Raw genomic sequence first — 13,096 nt, 5'->3', positions numbered from 1 at the left:
AACTCTTGCTGGAATAAGGAAGGACCAGAACATGTGAAGAAATACAAAATTAACACTTTAAATAAAAATTAACTACAAGTGAACTTTTTTTTTTTTTTTTTTTTGCAACAGAGTCCCGCCTTGTCACCCAGGCTGGATTGCAATGGCACGATCTCAGCTCACTGCAACCTCTGCCTCCCGGGTTCAAATGATTCTCCTGACTCAGCCTCCCAAGTAGCTGGGATTACAAGTGCCCGCCACCACACCAGCTAAATTTTGTATTTTTAGTAGAGATGGGGTTTTACCATGTTGGCCAGGCTGGCCTCAAACTCCTGACCTCGTAATCAGCCCGCCTCAGCCTCCTAAAGTGCTGGGATTACAGGTGTGAGCCACCGCTCCTGGCCATGTGAACATTTTTGATGGTAAAGCAGGTCTGATACCCCTTTAATACCCCATAAATGCACTGTCCCTACAAGTCCCTAGCTCTGGGTTTGTGTCTGTGTGGGAGTACACGTGAACATAAACATTTAACTCTTTTTGCGTTTGAGGAGCCATACTCTCCCGGGTGCGGTGGCTCATGACTATAACCCTAGCACTTTGGGAGGTGGGCAGATTGTCTGAGGTCAGGAGTTCAACATCAGCCTGGCCAACATGGTGAAACCCCATCTCTAGTAAAAATACAAAAATTAGCCAAGTGCGGTGGTGCATGCCTATAATCCCAGCTACTTCGGAGGCTGAGGCATGAGAATCACTTGAACCCAGGACACAGAGGTTGCAGTGAGCCAAGATCGCACCATTGCACTCCAGCGTGGGCAACAAGAGCAAAACTTCATCTCAAAAAAACAAAAAAAAAACTATCTGGAAAGGAGAGACATAAAATTTCAAATCAGTTTATTATATTTAGCTTATACTTATTCTATTTTAGTTTGAGGAATTTTTTGTTATTTATAATTTGACAGTTAATTCTTTATGACCTGTTTATTCTGTGAGGTATCTGATATCCCTTCAATATCTTTTGTTTATGTTACCATAGTTGGTTCCAAATGCATGCAAAAATAACTCTAATACATCAATATTTATCAAGCATTTTCCTATTTACTCATTAATTTTTTTTTGTTTTCTGTTTTTGAGATGGAGTCTAGTTCTGTTGCCCAGGCTGAAGTGCAGTGGTGTGATCTCGGCTCACTGCAACCTCCATCTCCTGGGTTCAAGCAATTCTCCTGCCTCAGCCTTCCCAGTAGCTGGGATTACAGGTATGTGCCACCACGCCCAGCTACTTTTATTATTTTTAGTAGAGATGAGGTTTTGCCATGTTGCCCAGGCTGGTCTCAAACTCCTGACCTCAGGTGATCTGCCCGCCTTGGCCTCTAAAAGTGCTGGAATTACGGGTGTGAGCCACTGTGCCTGGCCATTGTTCATTAATTTAATTGCTTGGTTTTGGTTTATCTCCCCCTAGTAGAATAAAAACTTAAAGAAGGGATTCTGTTTTGTTCACTGCAATATCCCGAGCACCTAGATTACTGCCTGGCACATATCAGGCACTCAAAAAATATTTCTTGCAAATACCTCACAGATGGTATATTATTTAATACATATAACCTATGATTCTGTTAAGTTTTCTATTTACCAATGGGAAACACTAAAGCAAGTTCTTCCAGCATAGTAAGTAAACCACCAGTATAAAAGAGCAATGGTTTAGCAACAACAGATACAGCAGAACTCCACAAGCATAAACAGTCTTTACCAGCCATGCATCCTGTCATGGAATCAAGAAGCCCCAAAAAACCTGCATGAGATCATCTGTCTCCATTCCAGCTTTTTGTAGGCAACAAGTTTCTGCTAAGGTTTTATACCTCTGGCAATAAGAAACTGACAATTTACTGTGCAATTTAGAAATATTATAGCTGTAAAGTTTTATCAAATGCAAATTCACTTAAAATGTGTGTGGTTTCTTCCTGATAATCCATAATACCTGAAGTGCTACAGCTGGCATCAGAGATGAAACTGACACAAAGACCTATCACTGCACCCCTTCCAATTAAAGAAGTGTTGGAAGGTCAAAGGAAAAAAATATGCTGAACAAAAGCAGACAGCCTACCAACATGAGAATGCTGAAGGGTCAATACAGGATTTAGGGGAAAACCATCAGTAGAATACATCCACTATTACATATCTATCACTGATCAGCAGGGCTCTGACGCCAATAAGACAGTCAAGCTAAGGGCAAGGTGGCAAAGGCACAATTTCCTGGCTTCTATTAGCCAAGGTGGTTAGAGTGATTGAGGATTTCAATGGGGCAAGGACCAAAATTCAGTACATACCATAACTACTTCAAACTGTAGCCCTAAATGCTAACACCTAACTGGCAACCCCTAGGATGGCAGGAAACCAAACCCAGGGACCTTCTCAAGCTCAACAGGGTAGGCAGTCATCCAACTTTCCAGCAGAAACTGAGAAAAAAACCCAAGGTTTTACAGTTGGAAAAGGGGAAGAATGGAGCTGACAGATGCTTTAACTCTTACTAACCTAGGTTTTCCTATAATGACAATATGGAAATTAAACAGATACCCCAAGGTTTCAGATATAAGAGGAATCAGCTCTACCATTAACAAACTTAAAAATGCTTTTCTTCATGGATAGTCCCTGGGGGAAAAAAAAATAAGGAAAGTGCTATTATTATTCTCTTTTTATAGATAAAACTGAAGTTCAAGATTTAATAATGTGTCCACAATGATTCAGTAAGAAGTAGCAGTAGCAGTAGTAGCAGCAGTAGTAGTAGATCAGTAGGGAGTTTAACTCCAAAAAAGAATATTTTACTATTAGTATATAATTAAAAATTATTCTGATCAGTAAATGTTACTACATAAAAGCCACTATAGAAATATTTTTTAAGTCAAAATTAAATGAAGACACTGAAGATAAGCTTCTGGATTTGACCAGAAATTCCTTAAGGACCAGAACTGTTTTTTTCTTTTCCAGGTCCTCCGCAAACATGACAAAATCCCTATACAAAAAAATTGTTAAATTTAAGGCTGGACACGGTAGCTCACGCCTGTAATCCCTGCACTTTGGGAGGCTGAGGCAGGTGAATCACTTGAGATCAGGAATTCAAGACCAGCCTGGCCAACATGGGGAAACCCCGTCTCTACTAAAAATACAAAAATAAGGTGGACATGGTGGCACATGCCTGTAATCCCAGGTCCTGGGAAGGCTCGGGCAAGAGAATCACTTGAACCTGGGAGGTGGAGGTTGCAGTGAGCTGAAATCACACCACTGCACTCCAGCCTGGGTGACAAAGCGGGACTCCGTCTCAAAAAAAAAAAAAAAATTGTTAAATTTAAAACTCATGACTTCTGACAGTGAGTTTCTAATTTGCATTCATTAGTGAAACGACATTAGAGTGTATCTCAAAATACTTCATTATTTGCCTAGTCAGTACAACACATCTAATCTACTATAAAGAAAATTTTAAATAAATTAAGCAATTTTAAAGATTAGTGTTTTTTCTTTTTTTTTTTTTGTTTTGAGATGGAGTCTTGCTCAGATGCCCAGGCTGAAGTGTAGTGGTGCGATCTCAGCTCAAAGCAACCGCCACCTCCCAGGTTTAAGTGATTCTCCTGCCTCAGCCTCCCAAGTAGCTAGGATTACAGGATGTGCCACCACACCCAGCTGATAATGTTTGTATTTTTAGAAGAGACAGGGCTTCACCATGTTGGCCAGGATGGTCTTTAACTTTTGACCTCAGGTGATCCACCTGCCTTGGCCTCCCAGAGTGCTGGGATTACAGGTGTGAGTCACCTCGCCTGGCTATCAATTTCTCTTTTTGAGACAGTCTCACTCTGTCGCCTAGGCTGGAGTGCAGTGACACAATCTTGGCAAATAGTAACCTCTGCCTGCTGGGCTCAACTGATTCTCGTGCCTCAGCCTCCCAAGTAGCTAAGACTACAAGCACACGCCACTACAACTGGCTAATTTTTGTATTTTTAGTAGAGATAGGTTTTTACTATGTTGGCCAGGCTTGTCTCGAACTCATAACCTCAAGTGATCGGCCCACCTCAGCCTCCCAAAGTGCTAGGATTACAGCATGAGCCACCACACCTGGCCTCATCAGTTTCTTCATAACTTACAAACACCATATGCTAACTAAACAAGAAATGAAACATACTACTCAAAAACACAATTCCTAAATAATGTTCAACAACTAGTACCCTTTTAAAGTTAATAATATAGTTATTTAAGAATAAACCATTTTAAAATACTAAAAGATATTGTTACAAAAATATAAAATGGGATGCCATTAGACTGGGGCAGCTCTAGCACTTTAAGTTCATCTGTAAGTAAATAGAAAACCAGTAAACAGTAAAATGAAACTAGAGTCTTTACTAAACAGAAACCACCAACTAACCTCTAACTAGGGTCTTTCCAATCTAACCAATTAAATACATTTTCTTTGTCTTTCTTCTTCATCGGCCTATAAAAGCTCATTGCTCAGGCTGCAGCACAGCTCCCTGAGCCTCTTCTCGTTCTGAACGCTGCCTGATTCATAAATCATTCTTTGCTCAAATAAATTTTGCTTATTTAATGTAAAGCATTTCCTTTAATAATGTATAATACTCATCAAATGATGTATAGAATTTAGTTCAAAATGATATGAGATGTACAAATAACATAAAATTGGCCAACAGTTCATTATATATAGTAAGCTTTGATAATTGTTTAAAATTTTTACATCATAAAAAAGTTAAGTAAAAGGATATATGGAGTTTTAATTCCAAAGATCAGTTACAGTAGTAAGAGATAGCAAACAAGTAAGAAAAAATGCAAATCTTTTCCAAAAAGCATGTAGGAGGCATGAAAATGATTAAGAAAAACATATTCCAGACTAAATATGTTTAAAATAAACAAATGACACTTACCTTCAAGAGAGACCAAACACAATCAATATGTCCATAAAAAATGCTTCTGTGCAATGCTGTCCATCCAGACTCTCTGTCTTTCACCAACAGATCCACTCCTTTCTGAATAAGCCAATCTAACACTCCTTTCTTTCCACAGGAGGAAACAAGGTGGAGAGCATTCCGGCCAAAAACATCCTTGATAGTTGCAGCATTGTAACAATGACTGGAGAGAAAGGCCTTAATCTGGTTTTCGCTCCCCTTTGTTACCACAGAAAGGACGTCCAAAGCATGCTTCAGGGATCGACACTTTGATGTGCAGTCAGGCATGGGTGAATCCATCCTAATTGTTTTTATACCGCTTACTTCAGAATCGTGAAAACTAATTTTAAAAAATGAAAAAGCCAGGACACAAAGGTGCTATTGAGGAAGAGTTACCGAGAATAAATGACTTTTTTAGGATAATTTAAATCCTCATGACAATAGTATAAAACTATATATCTTTATACAACTTTTTGGCACTTAAATCAAAAAAGTTATAAATAGCTCTATAAAGTTCATATGAAATACAAGTTCTTCATTTAAAAAAATTCCAGTTTATAAATTATTCCTGGAGTCAAGCACCAAGGGGGAGTGAGGAGGGGAACTCCCCCTCCACACTGTCTGATCCTTTTAAATATCCATAATTGCAAGGGTGACCTATGAGAGAAGGAGAAAAGAGAAAATAAAAATTCAAAATCTGTCTCTCGCTCTCCTTGAGTACTTTAGAACACAACTACCTCCATATTTAGATACCCTTAACCCATTTATGCTTAGTGTTCCATTATTGGAACACTAAGGTTGCGGGAGTTATTTATATCCTAATGCTCAAGGTCATCGCCAAGGTCTCATTTTTCACAAAAAAAAATTTGCAACCTCTGGCATAAACGGGTTAATTCATTTTTTTCTTAAATCTATCGACCTTTCATATTTATGGTACCTATATTTACATCAGTCATCCTTACTCCATTTTTCCACTCTCATGTTTAAAGTTAACCTATATTGGTTGTACTCTAGAGTTTCTCTCTTTCCTTCCAGTCCTTCGTTCCTTCTGTGCTGTATTTTTACACTCTACTAGTTATGCCCCCACAAGCTTTGAATACGCTTAAATCTACCATCTTTCTAAGAATCCCATCCCAAACCTATACCCCCTAAAACTATATCACCACCACCAACACAACAATAACCAACACTCTCATCAGTTATTCCGTTTTTACTAAGTACACAGGCACAGTGTTAACATTGTTACTTCTGCCTGAAAGGTCCTTCATCATAAGAAGAGATGATAATTAAAGGTATTCAAACAACTGGACAGCTATCTTTAAAAAACAACTTTAGATACTGTACTTACTTTATATCTTATACCAATATAAATTTTAGATGGTTCAAAGGCAAACAAAAAAAACGAAACTACGAAAGCACTGGATGAAAACACAGAAGGTTCTTTTTTTATAATCACAGAGTACAAAACACCTTTTTAAGTAGGATCTGAAATCCAAAAGTCATAGAAGATTAATTCAATAGTTTAAAAATTACATAAAAAATTTTAAAGACAAAAGGAGAAAATTTTCCCTCGATATATATGGTCTTTTTAGATCTTCCTTAATGTATAGTCTTTGGGAGCAGAGAAAATCGGCTATAAGAAGACTATTCAGAAGGACATACATGAGTTTACTATATGTATAGGGAAAGCTTCTATGTATTAGAGAGAAGTATGAAATATTCTAAATCCGTATTTTCCCACTCCCACTTCATACCACAACAAGAGTCAGAAATCTGAGATCTAACTAGTTTTCTGATCTTAACTACTTTGATTTCTCCACCTGGAAATGAAAACATTGAACTAGATGGTTATAACCCTGTCTATTAGGTTGGTGAAAAGTAGGTGCTGGTTTTGCTACTAAAAATAATGGCAATGGCCAGGCGCAGTGGCTCACGCTTGTAATCCCAGCACTTTGGGAGGCCGAGGCGGGCAGATCACCTGAGGTCGGGAGTTTGAGACCAGCCTGACCAACATGGAGAAACCCTGTCTCTACTAAAAATACAAAATTAGCCAGGCGTGACGGCACATGCCTGTAATCCCAGCTACTCAGGAGGCTGAGGCAGGAGAATCACTTGAACCCGGGAGGCAGAGTTTGTGGTGAACCAAGATCGCACCACTGCACTCCAACCTGGGCAACAAGAGCAAAACTCTGTATCAAAAAAAAAAAAATTAATGGCAATTACATTTAAAAGTCTGATCCCAAACCTATACCCCCTAAAACTATATCACCACCACCAACACAACAACCAACCCTCTAAAAGTAATGGCAATTATTTTTAATGGCAAAACCCACAATTACTTTTGCACCAACTTAATAGCTCCAGATCTGTTTCTACTAATCTATACATTCTGTAATTTGATATAGTACTCATAAAAATCATCCTCCCCTTAAAATGTTGATTTGAACAACAACAAAAAAACGGAACCAAATAAAAATGTGTTTTGAGGTCAGGCACGGTGGCTTACGCCTGTAATCCCAGCACTTTGGGAGGCCAGGGTGGGCGGACCATGAGGTCAAGAGATCAAGACAATCCTGGCCAGCATGGTGAAACCTCATCTCTACTAAAAATACAAAAATTATCTGGGAATGGTGGCACACGCCTGTAATCCCAGCTACTTGGGAGGTTGAGGCAGGAGAAACACTTGAACCCAGAAGGTGGAGACTGCAGTGAGCCAAGATCCCGCCACTGCACTCCAGCCTGGGGACAAAGCAAGCCTCTGTCTCAGAAAAAAAAAAAAAAGTGAGCCGGGCACAGTGGCTTATGCCTGTAATCCTAGCACTTTGGGAGGCCGAGGTGGGTGGATCATGAGGTCAGGAGATTGAGACCATCCTGGCTAACACGGTGAAACCCCATCTCTACTAAAAATACAAAAAAAAAAAATTAGCCCTGCATGGTGGCGGGCACCTGTAGTCCCAGCTACTGGGGAGGCTGAGGCAGGAGGATGATGTGAACCCAGGAGGCGGAGCTTGCAGTGAGCCAAGATCACACCACTGCACTCCAGCCTGGGTGACAGAGCAAGACTTCTAGCTCAAAAAAAACACAAACAAACAAAAAAGTATTTGGTAGCAAAGAGGAAAAAAAGGTATTAATCCTCAAGTAGTTTAAAAGGTTAAAAATGGAAAGCATGATACAGTAGTTCCCCATTATCTATTTGCTTTCTACAATTTCTATTACCCACAGTCAACCACAGTCCAAAAATATTAAATGAAAACTTTAGAAATAAACAATTTATGATTTAAAATGCATAACATTCTGAGCAGTACGATGAAGTCTCCTAGTGTTCCACTCCAAACCACTCCACCTCGCCTGGGACATGAATCATCCATTTGTCCAGCATTGCCATACTGTACATGCTACCAACTAGATAGTCACTGAGTAGCTTTCTTGGTTATAAAATTGTAAAAACATAGCATATAGAGGGTTCAGTACTCTCTGCAGTTTCAGTTATCCACTGGGGGTTTTAGAATGTGTCCTTGGATAAGTAGGTACTATTTATTCATGTGGCAAAACAGTTCATCCAGTTAATTTCACTCTTTTAAAGCTCTAAAATCCCACCATCTTTGTATTTTCAGTGTATGCATAATACCTGGAAGGAACTACTTATTGGTGAATCCCTCAAACCTTACATTAAAGAATTAAGATGCAACAGAAAAGAATTGCCTAATTCACTAGTATATATAATTTAAACATTTAAAAGGGAAAACAAGAATGTTAAAAAGTTATTCCATACTATCATACAGAGAAAGTAGCAACTACAGAATACTATGAACATAAACATGGAAACGATTAAGAGCTAGGATTTCTTAGAGTTTTACATATATAGATTCAAATATAGCAATGACAGCTGTTATCAGTTATATAACTAAAAAATTACATAATCTCTCCAAGTTGTTTCTTCATCTGAAAATAGAGACAATTCACCGATTTCACAGGGTTACTATAATGATAAATGAAACTACGTAACGTGGTACCTGGCACTAAATATGCATTCAACAAATGATACTTTTCATTACTATTGTTTCTTCAGTCACAAAAAGGTAATAAATTTTAATTCCAAAATTCATGTTTGAGCTTCATTATCACTGTTACCGCTTCTCCAAAGAAACCATTATTGCTAAAGTTACTAATGACCCCCAAATTACCAAACACTTTTGGATATTTTCAATTCTTATCTTATTTGCTTTTCCTGCTTTTATGTCTTTAAAACCTCCTTCCCTTAAGGAGTCTAAAAGAGATACTGGAAGGGCAGGAAGTCACAGACGCATTTAAGCATGGTCTCTCTCTCTCTCTTAACCACTTCTTCCCAGGGCATTATCCCTTTCCCTGGCCTTCAAATACTGGCTTCTCTCAAATGATCCTCAGTCCTCTACTTCATATTCTCCCTGATAGTTTCAATCCTTTTCATGCTTTTAACTCTACCATACACATGATTATAAATCGCCAAATCTGTCTCTTGCTCACATATTTGTCCTAAATTCCAGGCCCATATTTCCAATGTCTATTGATTGTACTTCTTATCTACGCATTCAAAAACTGCTTATTGAAGGGGGAAGAAAACAAAGGAAATAAGCATTTAAACACCTAATACATACGGAATGCTTTACATCAGACCAGTCAAGTAAACTACCCAAATCATACCACCAGGAAAAGAGGGAGTCAGACTTCAAATACAGATCTGTTTAATGATGAGGTCCATGCTATTTCTGCTACGCTACACTGTCTTCTTCGGCACATCCACAGTAGGTCACAAGGCATTGGGAATACAAAAATAATTAGGACCTAAATATTTTAGATAAAATAAAATACAGGTTCATGGATAATACTCAGGTGGATGCATAGCTAGTTTAACATATGTACTAACTGAACAAAACTTATGATCTATTACACAGTTCCTATTATCAAAGGGTCACTGTTTGGTATGAGAGTAATTTAATACGGTCCAAAAGGACGACCATCCCCGCTAGAGGAGGGCCAGTCTTTGGTCAAGGGTATACGAGTAGCTGCGCTCCCCTGCTAGAACTTCCAAACAAGCTCTCAAGAGAGTAATTTTATTTAGGCAAGTAACTAAAACATATCATGATTATAAACCTATGGTCAAGATAAAACAAGTGACACACTGGAATGAGGAGTGCAGAAGAGGGGTCCAGGGAAGACTTTCTACAGGAGATATATAAACTGTGTATAAACTAAGACTTAAAAGATGAGTACCGGCCAGGCACAGTGGCTCATGCCTGTAGTCCCAATACTTTGGGAGGCTGAGGCAGGCAAATCACTTGAGCCCAGTACTTTGAAATCAGCTTGGGCAACATGGTGAAACCCGTCTCTACAAAAAAAAATACAAAAAGTAGGCGTAGTGGTACGTCCCTGTAATCCCTGCTACTCTGGAGGCTGAGGTGGGAGGATCACTTAAAATTGGTCAGTCAAGCCTGCAGAGAACCAAGATCATGCAACTGCACTCCAGCCTGAGCAACTGAGCGAGACTCTCTCTGGGGGAAAAAAAAAAAAAAAGGAGTACCATATGCGATGGCCTGATAAATTGTGGGTGAGAGCATATTTGAAGCAGAGGGATAGTAAATATAAAAGAACTAGAATCATCTTGGTCCATTCCAAAATTTCTAAATAATTCAGAAGACAGAAGTGAGGCCTAACATACACACAAGGATAGACCAGATTTTGGACAGCCTTATGTGCCTTTCCTTAGAGATTAAAAAAAAAAAAAAAAAAAGGCAGGCAATCCAAAGACAAGATGTGGGGGTAATTCCCAGGTTTCTTGCTTGGATAACAGATAGGGAAACTAGAAAGAAGAGTAAGGGGTCAATACTTTGGAAGTGAGTAATGCAAAACAAAACTAAACAACAGAACAAACACAAAAATTATAGGTGAAATTTTGTTTTATACATTATACATAGTGCTCTACATAAATATAATCCTTATTTCAGTCTTATCATTGCCCCCTGTAAATGTGATCACTTTCATTTTCTGATGAGGAAATTCATGTGAAAATTTTAAAAGCCTACCTAAAATAATACCAACAGAAAAGTGCTCTTGATCCTACCTATTCTACACCACCAAACTGCTCTTCCAAAAGGCAGTTAGAAAACTTTTAATGAAAGTAGTATAACGTAGTAGAAAAAAGTACCATGGAATTCAGTTCAAAATAATTGAATTCAAAAGCAGTTTGGTAGGGCAGCTGGCGACTCGGAAGCTTAAGATTCAAGGGATTCTGCCTCAGCCTCCCAAGTAGCTGGGATTACAGGCACACACCACCATGCCTGGCTAATTTTTTTGTATTTTTGGTGGAGACGGGGTGTCACCATGTTGGCCTCGAACTCCTGACCTCAAGTGATCCGCCCGCCTTGGCCTCCCAGACTGCTGGCATTACAGGCATCTTTCCTTTTGTGGGGGGGGGGGGGGGGGGGGCGGAGTCACACTCTGTCGCCCAGGATGGAGTGCAGTGGCACGATCTCCACTCACTGCAACCTCCACCTCCCGGGTTCAAGCAATTCTCGCTTCAGCGTCCCGAGTAGCTGAGATTACAGGCATGAGCCACCGCACCCGGCCTGAAAAATTTCTTGAAGTATACTCTGGTTTGACTAAAAGTTTCTGCAAATATTTGCAAATGTAATTATTTTTAGAAATCAGTTCCGTCCTCATCTACCTTGCTTCAATTTCTAAAACAAATAAAAGTTAAGGAATTCAAAATACAAAAACAGAAATGATCAAGAGGGGGCTGGCAAGTCTGTGAATTTACACGACTTTATGGGCATTGAAACACTACTACTCATAAAAGTCACATCCTTTTCTGATAAATTTCAAATGGCCTACTTCGAGCATAAGTTAAAAGGTGCTACATGAATCTCTGGCTAACACAGCCAAGTTTTATGAACTACGTTGGAAAATAGGAGTCAAGGCCGGCCTGTGTTACCTAATTTGCAGCTGAACTAAAACTCTTTGAGCCAGACAGCTCTGCCTGTTACAAAAACAAAAGGCATGTCTTCTCGGTCTCTCTCACCACCCCCCACCACCCTCCAAAAAGAATTAGTTCCTTTTTACGTAACAATGTCCACTTATCAGAGTTCACCACCTGCTTCCCGAAAGAGTCGGTATCTGCAGAGTGGACTCAAACTTGTGACTCCAGGAAGGGGATAAAGAACATGAGCGCCCCTAGGAATGGTTTCAAATCCAAGACTCGAAGGAAAGTGATACCACACAACTATCACAACTAGGAATGCAATGTCGCTGGAGGGCGTGTCCCGCAGGACAGGGGCTTAGCGCATCGCCGGGACAGGCCATTCATTAGCTGAGGGGGGCGGTAGGGACCCTGGCCACTCGGCCCTCTCCGCGCCGCCTCGCGCGAAGCCCGGCAGCCTCAGGGCCGCAGAGTCCCCTCCCTACGGTCCCCCAGCGCAGCTGTCCGCAGCCACCCGCACCCTCCGGAAGGCGAATACTCTCCCCCTGCCCCCAGACTGAAGGGAAGCCGCTCCGCACAGTCGAGCAGCGCCAAGCCCTCCCTCACCAGTCGCTAGATGAAACTGCGCCGGTGGATTCCGCAGGGTCCACACAGAACCACACAGGGACTCATCCTCAGTGAAGGCAGTAAGAGAAACCGAACCGCGCCAGAGGGGCCGGTCCCCAGACCCGGGTCAGTTTGGCAGGCGGCTGCAACACAGCGGCGACTACAATAATCGGGAAGGGTGATGTGGAGGAAGGGCCCGAGCGGGCGGTACTCAGTAATAAGGCGGACGCTGATTGGCTGGGGCTCCTGTATGTCTCTTGATGATTGGCTGGTGCCTGCCCAGAAGGTTTCGCGTGGCAGCACCTCTGCCATGGTCTTTTCGCTGGCGCCCCAAAGGAGCTTGACCTCGCCGGCCTTGGGGCGGCTGACAAAGGCCAGGGGCGGGGAAGAGAGAAAGGCCGCAGCGGGGGACTCTAGGCCAACAGCGGTGATGGGAGTGTCGCTGTCCAGGCCAGCCACCTCTAGTTAGAAACGTCTCTCCAGGCAGCTGGAGACTCGGAGGGGAGGCTAAACCCGAGTGGAGAAGGAGACCTGGCCAGATGCCTTGGACACCCGGTCACTACGCAGCAGAAGCCAGGTGCCTAGGCGTCTTGCACAAAAGAGTTTCCTCCCATGGCCTTAG

The 13,096-nt window shown here is 41.0% G+C and overlaps 1 protein-coding gene across 1 annotated transcript in view; it reads right to left on the bottom strand.

Moving 5' to 3' along the window:
* Positions 1-12,675, bottom strand: part of IBTK (inhibitor of Bruton tyrosine kinase) — an 80,720-nt gene extending 68,045 nt beyond the window's left edge. The window contains exons 1-2 of the mRNA XM_023223080.2: positions 12,475-12,675; positions 4,896-5,573 (exon numbers count right to left, since the gene is read on the bottom strand). Coding sequence (XP_023078848.1) covers positions 4,896-5,216 — 321 coding nt within the window. The 5' untranslated portion in view covers positions 5,217-5,573; positions 12,475-12,675. The remainder of the gene's footprint in view (positions 1-4,895; positions 5,574-12,474) is intronic.
* Between the last annotated feature and the right edge of the window lie 421 nt (positions 12,676-13,096).

The sequence above is a fragment of the Piliocolobus tephrosceles genome, chromosome 5 (assembly GCF_002776525.5).
Source record: "Piliocolobus tephrosceles isolate RC106 chromosome 5, ASM277652v3, whole genome shotgun sequence".
Lineage (NCBI taxonomy): Eukaryota > Metazoa > Chordata > Mammalia > Primates > Cercopithecidae > Piliocolobus > Piliocolobus tephrosceles.
Note: the sequence above shows the minus strand (reverse complement) of the source record. Positions and strands in the feature narration are given on the sequence as shown.